General features: G+C 43.2%; 1 protein-coding gene across 6 annotated transcripts in view; it reads right to left on the minus strand.

Annotated features, from left to right (window-relative positions):
- PHACTR2 (phosphatase and actin regulator 2) overlaps positions 1 to 12,317 on the minus strand; it is a 249,424-nt gene that overhangs the window by 57,056 nt on the left and 180,051 nt on the right. For all 6 annotated transcript variants that reach the window (XM_023632914.2, XM_023632917.2, XM_070256254.1 and 3 more), the window contains exons 3-4: positions 5,112 to 5,192; positions 212 to 370 (exon numbers count right to left, since the gene is read on the minus strand). In XM_023632914.2, the coding sequence (XP_023488682.2) occupies positions 212 to 370; positions 5,112 to 5,192 (240 nt within the window). The remainder of the gene's footprint in view (positions 1 to 211; positions 371 to 5,111; positions 5,193 to 12,317) is intronic.

Here is a 12,317-nt window from a genome sequence, read left to right on the forward strand (position 1 = left end):
TCCATAAAAAATTAAATGATGTGCTCACAAAATGGATGCATCTACCTGAGGAAATCATCCAATCTCTCTTCACTGATTATCATTTCTCTTCTCTTTGTAATTGCAAACCTCCTCTCTACTGGTCTTAGGGTCATTCTTTAGAGCCGAAGATCTGATTCTCAACATTGAGCTCTACTGAAGTAAAACGATACAGGGTTTCTCTTGATTTTACCTTTCTTATCTTCTGCCTTTTCCTCCAGAGGTGGTGCTTTTTCAGCTACAAAGCCATTACCTTCTTCAGATTTTACTACATTTTCCTCTCGGGTAGACTCCTCTCCGATGGGTATCATGTGCCCGTTTGAATTTTCAAAGTTAACTGTTACATCTCCATCTAAAATGGGGAAAGAAACACCTAGATGTCTAACTTGATGGCTTTCTTAAAACCCAGTTTTCCACTTAGTAGGACTGTAGGGTTCAGGTTCATATTTCAGGCCCTGGGAACCAAATATATGCTGTACTGTTTCACCAAGTTAAATGAAAGAGCTAGAAAATCCTTAGTCTTGGGGAAAGGCAGAGACGGAGGGGATTTCCAGGTGCTAATTCAAGACAGCGGAACAATTATCCTAATTATAAAACATCCCAGGGCAGCAGAGTCCCTCTCTTCTCGTGCTTAGGTTTTGCTGAAGTCAAGACTGAGGAGTTTCTTTGTCTTTCAGAAATGAACGGGAAAAGGAGTAATCTGAAAAATGGAATAAACATTTTAACAAGCACCAAAAACAAAGGTGAATGCAAATACACAAATAACATGAAATGAAATTACACACAAACGATTAGTGGAAGAATATGAAAATTTCCAAGCACCACTGTCTCCAGAATATTATAGCTATCATATGTTAACCTCACACAGGAAGACAGCAGCTGCCCTCTATTCAGGGAAAGACAATAGTAAGGCTAACTGTACTTTCATTTTCTTATTTATGGAAATATTAGTACTCAGGTAACAGTTATATAAAACTAACCAGAAAGTCTTTAAGTTGGTCTAATAATAATCTGAAAACATCAGAGAAAAAAACATGTAGGAAAAAAGTAATTACAGGGGAATTTTTAAAAGATCACAACTGAAAATAAAATTTCTAATATGTTGTCTAAATCATAAATGACTAATTTAACCCCTGAACGTTCACAATTTCTAGAAGTTTCTAGAGGGAGAGATATTTTGTAGAAACTCAATTTGGTGATGCTTGAAAAGATTAACCCCAGTTCATAACTGGAAAATTTTAAGAAGCTTTGCTATTACTGTAAAAGAAAAATTAATGAATTGAAGCTTTTACTTAGCAAACTTGAAGAAATGCATGATTAAAGCTGTTTTAATGCGACTTTTGATTAACCTTATTTTGACAATCATTATAAAACAGAGACCATCTCCAAAATCTTCATTAAATACGATTGAATGGCTTTGGCTCAACAATAAAATCCACTGGTTTTCTTGACAAAAACAAGAATGACATTTTAATAAGTAAAATACATAACATGGAATTATGTCATGCTCAGAACGAAAAAGCAATTGTTGCTTAGTCCTAACTTCCAGGTGTCTATAATCTGATTCCTGTATAAAACTAAAATAGACAATAATTGAAGGCAATGCCATTCCAAGTAAATCGTAACTATTTTGATAAATTAAGGTGATAATTTTTTGAAGAGTATATTTCAAACCAAAAAGAAACCAAAAGATTCTTAGTTCTTATTATTGAATCTCAAGAAATTTGCTATAAAAAAAGAGGGAGGGGAGACACAATATAATATCCAGATATTAGACTCAGAAAAAGTAAAAACTAACATACTAATTGAAAAGTCCAAACAAAATAAAAAACAACTTCTTTATATAAACATTCTCAGTTTTTAGGTAACCCATATATAAGTTCATCTTTGTTTTCTATGACTTTAGTTGGTAATAAAAATATATTGAAATCATGTTAATGACAATTTAATTCTATTTTAATCATTATTATATTAAAATTCTTTAGGAGGTTAAATAACTGATTTTTAAAATTCAGATCAAAAAAGCTAGAGAAAATAAAATGTTTGCGGCACAAGAAGAACCTGGATTATCACATGATAGAAAGAAATAACCAATAACATGGAAAGATACTTACTTTGAGGCATGAAATAAAGCTAGAGCCTATGAAATAACTGGAGAAAAAGGAGACATTTGTAATAAACATAGAATTCAAGAATAATACAGAGGAGAAATCAAGATATTAATAATTAATTGGTGTGTTATTAAAAAGGTTTTCTTGTTTTGTGTATTACTTTAGAATTAAAATAAGTCCTTGATAGAGTTTACGTATGTAAGTGAAACAGAAGCTCGAGGAAGGAAGCAAGAGAAGACGCTGAGCCAGACAGCAGGCTATGGTGAGGGGCGCACGCCAGGTCTTACAGGAGCATCTGCGTGCACAGGAAAGAGAGCGCTCAGCAAAGGGTCGTGAGCTTAAAGTAAACCAAGAGACAAGGCACACGCGGAAATAAGTGGTTAAATAAGGAACAGGAGAGCGCGCAGGGCTTCCCCCCTTCTGGTAAACAGGTGTCTTTGGGGTACAGTTAACAGAGGAACAGAGGTGGGGAGAAAATCACGTAGGAACGACAGCTGAGAGACTCCTTAGAAGGTTAAAAGGGACACCATGGGAGAAAAAGAAAGGAGCTGCCAGCACAAGCCCTCATGTGAGAGCTAAGGGAAAAGATGGAAGGAAAGAACCAGAAGGCAAGGACTGACCTTGGACAGGACCATGGACTGGACCGTGGACTTCTCAGGTAGAGAAGTCCAAATGCTGAACTTTTAGACTGAAGTTAGATCTTGGTATAAAAAAGATAATTTAACAGGAATAATAATAATAGCTGGGAGTGAGGGATGGGGTGGGATGGGACGAGGTCAAACCCAGGGTAGCTGGATGAATTTAAAAAGTCTGTGGGGCTCACTGAATAAAGGGCATAGTTGACAAGCACTGTCAAGAGATCAGGGAAGGTGAGGGTCAAGGCAAAGAATGAAGCTTCATCGGCAGAAGACAGGAGGTTGTCACCAAGCACAGCAGCCTCCAGTCCCTGGCTAGAGCTGAAAACAGACCGAAATTCTCAAGATAATTGTTTTTGGAAAAATGACAGAAAACTATTTTCTCCAGCCCTTGGCTGAAAAAGAGGAAGGACTCTATTTACAATAGGCATCACCAGAAACTTCCAAGTATTAGGGAATTTCTATAGTTCTTTATGGGGACTGTGCAAAAGTTGGAAAGTAAAATTCAGTACTTTACGATTCGCAAACATTAAACCTATTACTTTACGTTTAGGTTAAAAATTGTTTTGTTCTTTTATGTTTTAAAACTTTTAACATTCAGTCTGCAAAAGTTAAATAAAAAGATCAGAGTCATATTTCTGGGAAATAAGTATATGAAATTGCCATCTGCCATGAAAATACTTTAACAGATTAGGCAGAATTAAAACTAAGCAATACTAAGCATTTCTTTGAATTGACCATTGCCACTTGTCTTTAGAAAAACTAAGCTCTTTTCTAGCTACAATTTTTAATTGGACGAAAAAGAGGCCTTTATTCTATCTCTTTAATACTCATTAACAGTTTCAATCATAAATTTTTCCACTTTGTTTCTTTCTGTAAGATATTTCCAAATAAAAGAGACTACACAAGCGCACGGGCCCACCCCACAAAGGTCACTGCTCCGTGTTCAGTCTTCAGTGGCCGCGTAATTTCTCTGCCGCCTCCGGAGAGATTAGCGAGGAGACAAATTTTGCTACTGCGAGCCCACCTTCAAGGAAAACCCAGTTAGGGATGTGCGTTTTTTAGTTTTAAAAATCCCAGACAGGAAATAAACAGGTTCAGAGTAACATAAAAATTAGGGAAGACATAAAGTTCACTCATAAAATGGAGCAAGAGAAGTATACCAGGCCAGAAATTGACGTAAAATACCTAAAACTGTGAAGCCTTAAGAAAAATGGTATTATTCACTCCAGACTTCCCTATTTTCTTGGCAGCAGGAGTTAAATAGTAAAGCATTTCCTAGCTCCACTCTGGAATTATTCAGATGTTGGAAAAGCATGGCATTTGGATTTATAAATAGTGGATGCCAAACGATGTCAAGTTCTTTGCAAGGAACATACATCAGGAAAAAAGAAGTATTTTTTATTTCAGTTCCAAATTAATAGCATTTTATTTGTTCCTATAAAAGTATAATAATAATACTTCTCCCCAGTAAATGTCTGGGGGTGGGATGGGGAAAGGCAGGAGGTAAATCAACAACGTTGCAACAAAAATTTCCTTTAGTTTTAATAGTAGCGGGAGCAATGAAAATTATTGAGTAGTATCTATTTAGAGAAATAAATTTTGGTGTCTTTTTTTGAGAGACTATCTCAGTTTCTATGTAATCTTTGTCTTTTTGAGCAAGATTCTCCCTTGGGAGGATAGAGAAAAAAAGAGAAGATTAGAGGTAGGAAAAAAAATGCTTGGAAATAACAATTGTTAGTGAAAAGGTGAGAGACGACTACATTCAAAGAATGAAAAGAGAACAATTTTGAGAAAACTACTTGAGCGATGGTATAAAGCAGATTAATTTAATTTGCCCACTCATGCCTTATTGATTGCACATTTGAGTGTATTATACAGTAGACGGGACAAGAGGTACATTTACCATCTCTTTTCCCTCTCTTTTCTTTTACTGGTTGACTTAAGAAACCAAAAGGCAGGCGACAAACTAAAACGTGGCATTTATTCAAACAGTTGAGTTAACTTGTACAGAAAGAGTGAAGGTCAAGAATAGAGAAGACAAGGAACCATGTCAGCATTTGCGTCTTATCTGTATCTCCAGCCACAGGGCACCTTTGTAGAGCCTTAGGTTTAGAGTGACATCTGGTGAAGGACTCACCAAAAAGTCATTGAATTTCTCTTCTCGAATACCTCAGATTCTCTGCAGCCCACAAAGGCATTCTGAATGGAAGCAAGATTCTCGGAGCACGGCACTCACTGCTTTCTCTCCCAAAGACCAGGCTCATGTTAAACTTCAAAAGAAAGTGAAAGAAAGGCCAAAGAAGGAAGGATCAAATTATTTTAAACGTATGATTAATTTCCTCACCTTGATCAGGAAATTCCTTAAGAACTCCCCTTCTTATCAGCTCCTCTCTACTTTGTCTTGTGGATATCTTCCTTTCTAATACTTTTAAAAAGAATAAGCACAAGTAAGAATCAAGTCATTGCTTACGGTCAGTATGAAAAACATTCCAAGTAGCATTAAGCACATTCATTCTGCTCACTCGAGGGCTCAAACCCAAGTTTTCCAAGTTGCCTAGCAAAACACGTAATTGGAGTCGACCTAATTGGGACAAGGGCAACAAGTCCAGCCCACGAGGTAAAACCCAGCCACTGTGCCCGGTCTTTCAAATGACAATCTTTGGCCAAGAATCCAGTCATATTATTTCATATCAACTATAGAGTATAAAGGCTACTTCTCACTTTGAAATATTTCTTTCTTGAGTAATGATGCATTCTAAAACATAGGCTCCTATGAATATGCAATATATGTAGAGAATATGTATGCTTACATTAAAACCAAACAAGCTGCCAGTAAATATTCAGAGGGAAGGGGCTATTTTTCCAGTGTTTTCTCTCTTAACATGTATTACAAAAGTTCAAAACATCAGATTTCTGTAACTCTTTTCCTTCCCATACTCAAACATTCTAGAATGTTCTGGTATATCCCCTGACAAATCCCAAGTCTTATTCATGCTTTCACAAGCACGTAAAGGGATGGGAATCTCAACACTGTTTCTTCCTTCTTCTGGAGGAATCTACATTCCTGGTACAACTTCAGAATGGAACTGAGGAGCTGAGGGCAGGACCTCAATAGAATTCACCTTAGATGTGTATATATTAGTTCCTGAACCCTATACATCTATGTACCTGCTAACTCCACTCTCCACTTTCAGGGGCCAAGAAGGTGTGTAAAATTAATACAGGGTCACGTCATCTACTAATCTTTTTTAAGATTTTATTTTTCTCCTTTTTCTCCCCAAAGCCCCCCGGTACATAGTTGTATATTTCGTTGTGGGTCCTTCTAGTTGTGGCATGTGGGACGCTGCCTCAGCGTGGTCTGATGAGCAGTGCCATGTCCGCGCCCAGGATTCGAACCAACGAAACACTGGGCCGCCTGCAGCGGAGCGCGCGAACTTAACTACTCGGCCACGGGGCCAGCCCCTCATCTACTAATCTTTTAAGCCAACATTTCCCAAAGTGTGTTCTGTACAATTCTCTTCCCTCGGATGCCCTATTCAAAAAAGCACCTTGACACAGCAAAAAAAAAAAAAGGGGGGGCGCGGCAGAGAAGGTGTCTAGGGCTCTTTGGGGAGAAAGAAAGGTACACTGGTGGAGATTGGCTGCCACAGCAGGACGAGATTCTGACCCTCCCTAAAATTCCTACTCCTGGCCTCATAACCTGCAAATCCTAGAGCCACCCTGGACAACATAACTTGGAGACCTAAACTAACCCCCATTTCCCCAAGCCACACCCTGACACACACAACGGAGTTCATGATAATAAAGGCACGTTTTTGGGGGCTGCTCCAGGTAGCCTGAAGCAAGGGCACTTTGAAGGGAGGGCAGGAGGCAGGGGTAGACTTTGGGCTGGGAACAAGCACCTGACAGTCCTCCATGAGGGTTCAGTAACGCCGTGAGCCCCAGGACAGCAAGGCTAGTCTCTTGAAGAAATTAGAATTTTTTCCCCTTTCTGATAACTAAGAATTGTGTATTCCCTTTTCATCCCGGTTGCCAGAAAGGTCAGCATAAAACTTGCTATTTAACACGGATCTCACATGACAATTCATGGGTGACGTCTGTTTCCTCCCTCTCAATGGCCTGACTCCATTCATATTTTATTTACGGCAAATGTGCTCTTTGTTCTAGGTTCTGTCAAACATTTTTTGGGATAGAATCAGAACGAAAACAAACAAGAAAATGAATGAATCAATGAATGGTCAGAGGAGTGATAATTAACACCTTATTGGTCCAAATGGAGACACACACTGAATGCTCCCCGTTCCCTTAGATTCCCGCCCACCCGCAGCCCCACCCTCCCTTCCAGAGGCAAGTACCAGCAGCCCACTTAAATGCTGGTGACTTCAATGGACAGTGTTAGCTGGGGGTGGGAGGCCAGCAGGAGCTGTTCTTTTATGTAGAAAGAGTGCTGCTATTTAAATACAGTTTCAATTTGTTCAGGCTTTTGTCAAAGAGGAGAGAAGCCCTGTCTGCCCAGGATACTGAACAAGACCCACAACGACACTGTGGGACACTGCGGAGAAGGGGCAGGCAGTGCACAAGGACCCGACCTCCGCGGTCTCCCCAGGATGGTACGAGCCCAGTCCTGCCTGACCGGGGCTCTGACGGGGCAGCCTGGGGAGGCCTCCGCCGGCCGACTGCTGGGGGTGGCCCGAGGTTCAGGCTGTGCTTCCTGAAGCTTGAGGACACAGGGGCAACTGTAGGTGCAAGTGCCACTGGGCCGGGGGATCAGACCACATCCCGGGAAACCAAATGCACTGCCGAGTCAGAGTCCAGTCCTTGCGGCTGTCTGCCCTGCTCTTAGGAAACAACTTTTCATGTCTGCTGCTTCTGCAAAGTGGCCCAAAAGACAAACGCTCGTCAGGAGCCTGGATTCTAGGCCCAGAGCTCCCGCACCTGGCTGTGCGACGCTGGGCAGCCTCTTCCAGCGCCAGGGCCTCTGATCCGTCATCTGGAAACTGAGGACGGGATTCCAGGAGCGCTGACTGACAGCTCATCCGGGTCAAAGGCTGTGCGATCCTGCAACCCGAATCACGGCCCTTCCGTAATCTCTGCTTCAGGCTTTGCTCTTGCACTAAACCTCACCTGAGAGCCGAGAACATATCCCGTTTTCGCTTCTGCCTTTCTCTTTGGATCCCGGGGGATGCTTCGTTTTCGTTTTAAGTTTTCTGTTGCTTTACTTCTAACTCATCTCAGCTAAAAATCCCTCCTTGTAAATTCTGGAGTCTTGAAGCAGCAGCGTGGCTTCCGGCCAAGAACCTAAACTGACAGCTTTGTTCTTCAGCAGCACCTCCCCAAAGGGCCCTGACAGGCAAATACCTTTGGCTATTTGTTTGGTCTCTGGCTGAGCGCATTTTTAACACAAAATGCAGATAACTGTGTACCAGGCCGACGAGAACCAACTGCAGGCGACTGAGCAGGGAAGGTATGTCACGGGGGCACAAAGCTCCAACCACGGGTCTCCCAGAAGAACAAGCATCTCACTCTCATCTTTGAAAATATGTGCCTCATGTTGACACAGCGTCTGGGTGTTTGCAGAGCACATTCACTGGACACTCGGCCACAGGCTCAGAAGGGCTTTGCGTCGGAATGACTCTGAGAGGTCATTCTGCTCTGACGTGCCACACACTTCAGGCACATTCCCGAGACGCGCTCACCTGCGTGAAAGCCTTCAGACGCAGGATGGTCACCTGATGGCAGAGCCCATTCTGGCTAGCCATCACCCTCATTTTTAGGAAGGTGTCCCTCCTGAGGAGTCAAAGTCACAGTCCCTGTGCAACTTCTGCACAAGCCCCTGTTCCCCACGGCTCTGGCCTAGAGGCGGCAATCCGTGAGTGGAAGAGAGCATGAGTGAGCTCTGTGTTCACTGAGAGCAGAGGGGGTTAGCGAAACCTCCTAGAATCCGACCCCAAGCATCCCACCAGCTGCTCCACAGCACTAATGGTGGGGCCTCGCTCCCAGCTGTAGCATCACCAAAATATCACTGGGGAAGAGACTCAGCAGGGCACAGACCACTGGAGGCAGCAGCCAGGTCTCTCCATGAAAAGGATGGTCACCAGTTCAGTAAATGGCTCATGGTTACTCACTTTTATCCCGACCGAGAAAGCCTGAGAGATTTTTACACCAAGATCAAGCCAACCAGGCTTCCTGTTTCGCTCCCTGCAGTGGGTGAACTAACCTTCTGACAGTTCAATCCTGATGATGCCAGCACCCATTCTTTCCCCTAAGAAGTGGAGGAAGCACCAGCCCCATTTGCCCGACTTCATGTTCACACTCTTGTTTTTTAGGTATTTTGAAAAGGACTAATCTTCCAAAAACTTCCCACAGCTGTCCATCTCACTTTGAAGAATACCTCAACTCCTCAGCATGGTCTCGGCAACGCCTCCCGCCAGGCTGGGCCTCCCGCCAGCTGCTCCTCTCCCAACCACTCCGTCCTAGCTCTCTCTGCTGCAGCCCCTCCGGCCCCTGCTCAGTGGCCTCTGTCCTTCCCAGGATGAGATTTCCCCAGACCCCCACGGCTCATTCCATCACTTCCTTCAAGTCTTTGCTCAAAGGTCACCCCATGAGAAATCCCTTCTCTGCACACTCGATGTACACTAGCTTGTTTCCCTTCCCCTCTTTAGCCATCTTCTTACCCTACAAAATATGTCACCACCTCTGGACACGGGACCCACTACTTCATGTAAGTCTGGTCTAGATGAGAACCAAAACTGTTTTGTTTACTGCTGAATCCCCAATAGTGTCTTGCAGGTTGTTGGCATGTAGAAAATATGTGTTATTTGTTGAATAAAAGGAAATAGGCTAATAATGAGAATGGCCTTGTTTTCTGCCCCTTCCCCAACTCCAATCTAGGAGAAAGCAAATGGCTTGTGGCAAAACTCTAAGAACAAGAGTCTTCTGTCTTCTTCCCCCTCAACCGCTTGGCTGGACCAGCCGAAGGGAAAATCCTCACTCTCTGTCCGATGGCTCATCTGAAAAAGTCTCTGTACGCTCTGAGGAAGGGAGGTCACAGAGCGTAGAGGACAGACACCAGCCAACTAGTGGGCTGCAGCACACGACGGGGCTCATCATAAATTATAAGTGATTTATGATGTCCTTCTGGGCACGGAGCCTGCACGCAGAGAGGAAGCTGGGGCATATGCCACCAGCTCCTTTCTGTGGATGAATGGCCAGGATTTTACATTACTCTGGAAGTATCTGGGAGAGTAAATCTTGCAGTCAACAAGCCACTTGTGTTTTCTTTTGGCGAGGAAAGAGAGTCCTAATTCTCAACTCTAACGCTGTTTAGCGATGGAATAAAACAGAAGAGCACATGGAAGACTATTAAATAAGGGCGCCGTGTTATCTTCTTGGTTCTGAGCGCTGAATGGGCTTACTGTAAAGCTGTGACAGAAACACAGCGGAGCTTGTCTTGTGTTGAAAGTTTCTGTAAGAGCCTGGCTTTCCTTTACCTCTCCTCAGTAGTAGTTATAGAAAACAGCCTGTCAAGAAATGGTCTCCTTTTTAAAAGACCCTTCACTCCGGCGTAGCTAAGTCATTGAAAGAAACTACCACCAAAACGCCACCCAACAGGCTATTTGCAAAAAAAACCTTCCAAAACATCTCAGGAATGTCAGGTAGAGAAATAAAGCCAACATCCCCACCTAAGAACACAGGGGTCTGGCCATGGTCTTGTTGACCTGTGCCACTCCCCTACTCAAAAATCCTAGCCTGCAGAAAGAGGCCACGTCCTCAGATCAGCAGCCACGCTTCTCGATTGGTCCCAACAAACCACTCTTCCCCTTGCCGTTTTTTCACCTCGCTTTTTCACAGGCCCCATGCTCAAGTCCAGCTTTACTTCTTGTCATTTCCTGAACACTTCCTGCACCTCCTCAGCTCCGCTCCTTCCCAGGTTTCTTCCTCCTAGAAGCAGACTCTTTCCCTGACCCTCCCTGGGGAAACCCTCCTGGAATTTGAAGTCCTCGCCACACAGTGCCCCTGCACTGCCATCTCACTATTCTGGCTGGCTGGGATTAATAACAACTCTCTATGCTCCTGAAGTGCTTTGTGTACCTTCCCTGAGCCTCAGCCTTCTCATCTGCAGAATGGGATGGCAGCTGCTACCTTTCTGGTTCTTTCAGAGATTAAACGAGTTAAAACAATGGAGCACTTAGACCAGTACCTGGAATCCAGAAAGCGCTCAGTAAACGTGAGCTATGACTATGATTTCTGTTATGGCTCTTACTACATTTTCCATTGCTACATACGTCCATAGTTCATATTCACACGACTCTAGGCTAAGCCCTGTGAGGAGCGTCTTGTTCATCATTTCATCCCCATAAGGCCACAAATCGTACTGCACAGGGCAGATACTGTGCACTGACATTTTTGGGTTTTGCTCTGTTTTGCGAGGCAGGGGGGAGGCATAGCTACAGCCCTTTCTACTTAGTTATTATTTGTCTGTGTGTGTGTGTGTGTGTGTGAGGAAGACTGGCCCTGAGCCGACATCGGTGCCAATCCTCCCCTACTTTGCATGTGGGATGCCTCCACAGGATGGCTGACAGTAGAGCAGGTCCACACCCGGGATCTGAACACACAAACTTGGGCCACTGAAAAAGAGTGTGTGGAACTTTAACCACTTGGCCACTGGGCCAGCCCCAGCCCCCTTCTCCTTATTTTAGAAACAGCCCTCCCGATACGTAACCTTTGAGGAACCACCCTCCCTCCCCTGCCTTAGTCCATGTTATTTGTGTGAGGCTAACCCCATCCCTGGGCTCTAGGGCTCCCAGGCTTATCCAATCAGAGCCCAGAATCTTCCCGGCACTGATGAATGGTTCAGAGAGAGGCTGTGCCCAAGTTGCACCAATGAGATCTAGGCACAAGAATTTTGCTGGCACAAAAAGAAAAGAAGGCTTTCTCTTTCTTCTGGATCTGTTAAAACTAGCTGAATAGGAGTCTAGATCTGCTAGAAGTCACTTTGCCTCCACAAAAGGAGAGCCTGAGAAAAGAAAAAATGCCAATACAGAGGAACATAGACTCAAAAGAAAGAGACAGATTCCTAACCTTAGCTTCTAAGCACCTGGATCCAACCATGCCTGAAGATTGCATGCCCCTGGGCTTTTCAGTTACATGAACCAATAATTTCCTTGTTTGCTTAAGCCTGTTATTATTCTTCAGCAATGAAGAGCTCTGACTAATCACGAAAATTATTAAATAGACGCTTTTTTTAAATTGAATTTTCTTCCAGCAGAGGCCAAAGATTCTCTAGGTTTTCAAGGTAGAAATATGAAAGAAGAACTACACAGACTCTCTTATTCTCCCTCGAGTATTTGAAACTTGACCAGGCCTTAAGAAAGAGGAAGATGGGGAGATCTACGTCCCTTCCTCCTCTTGGGAAATCAGTGTCACAACTTCCTCCAGAAACCTGACGGTAATCACCCATTTATTCGTGCTTAGATAGCATTTTTATATGTATTTTCTCATCAATCCTCCCAGTATTCCTAAAAGACAGGCTAAGCAATTATTTTTGTTT

Source organism: Equus caballus, chromosome 31 (assembly GCF_041296265.1).
Source record: "Equus caballus isolate H_3958 breed thoroughbred chromosome 31, TB-T2T, whole genome shotgun sequence".
Lineage (NCBI taxonomy): Eukaryota > Metazoa > Chordata > Mammalia > Perissodactyla > Equidae > Equus > Equus caballus.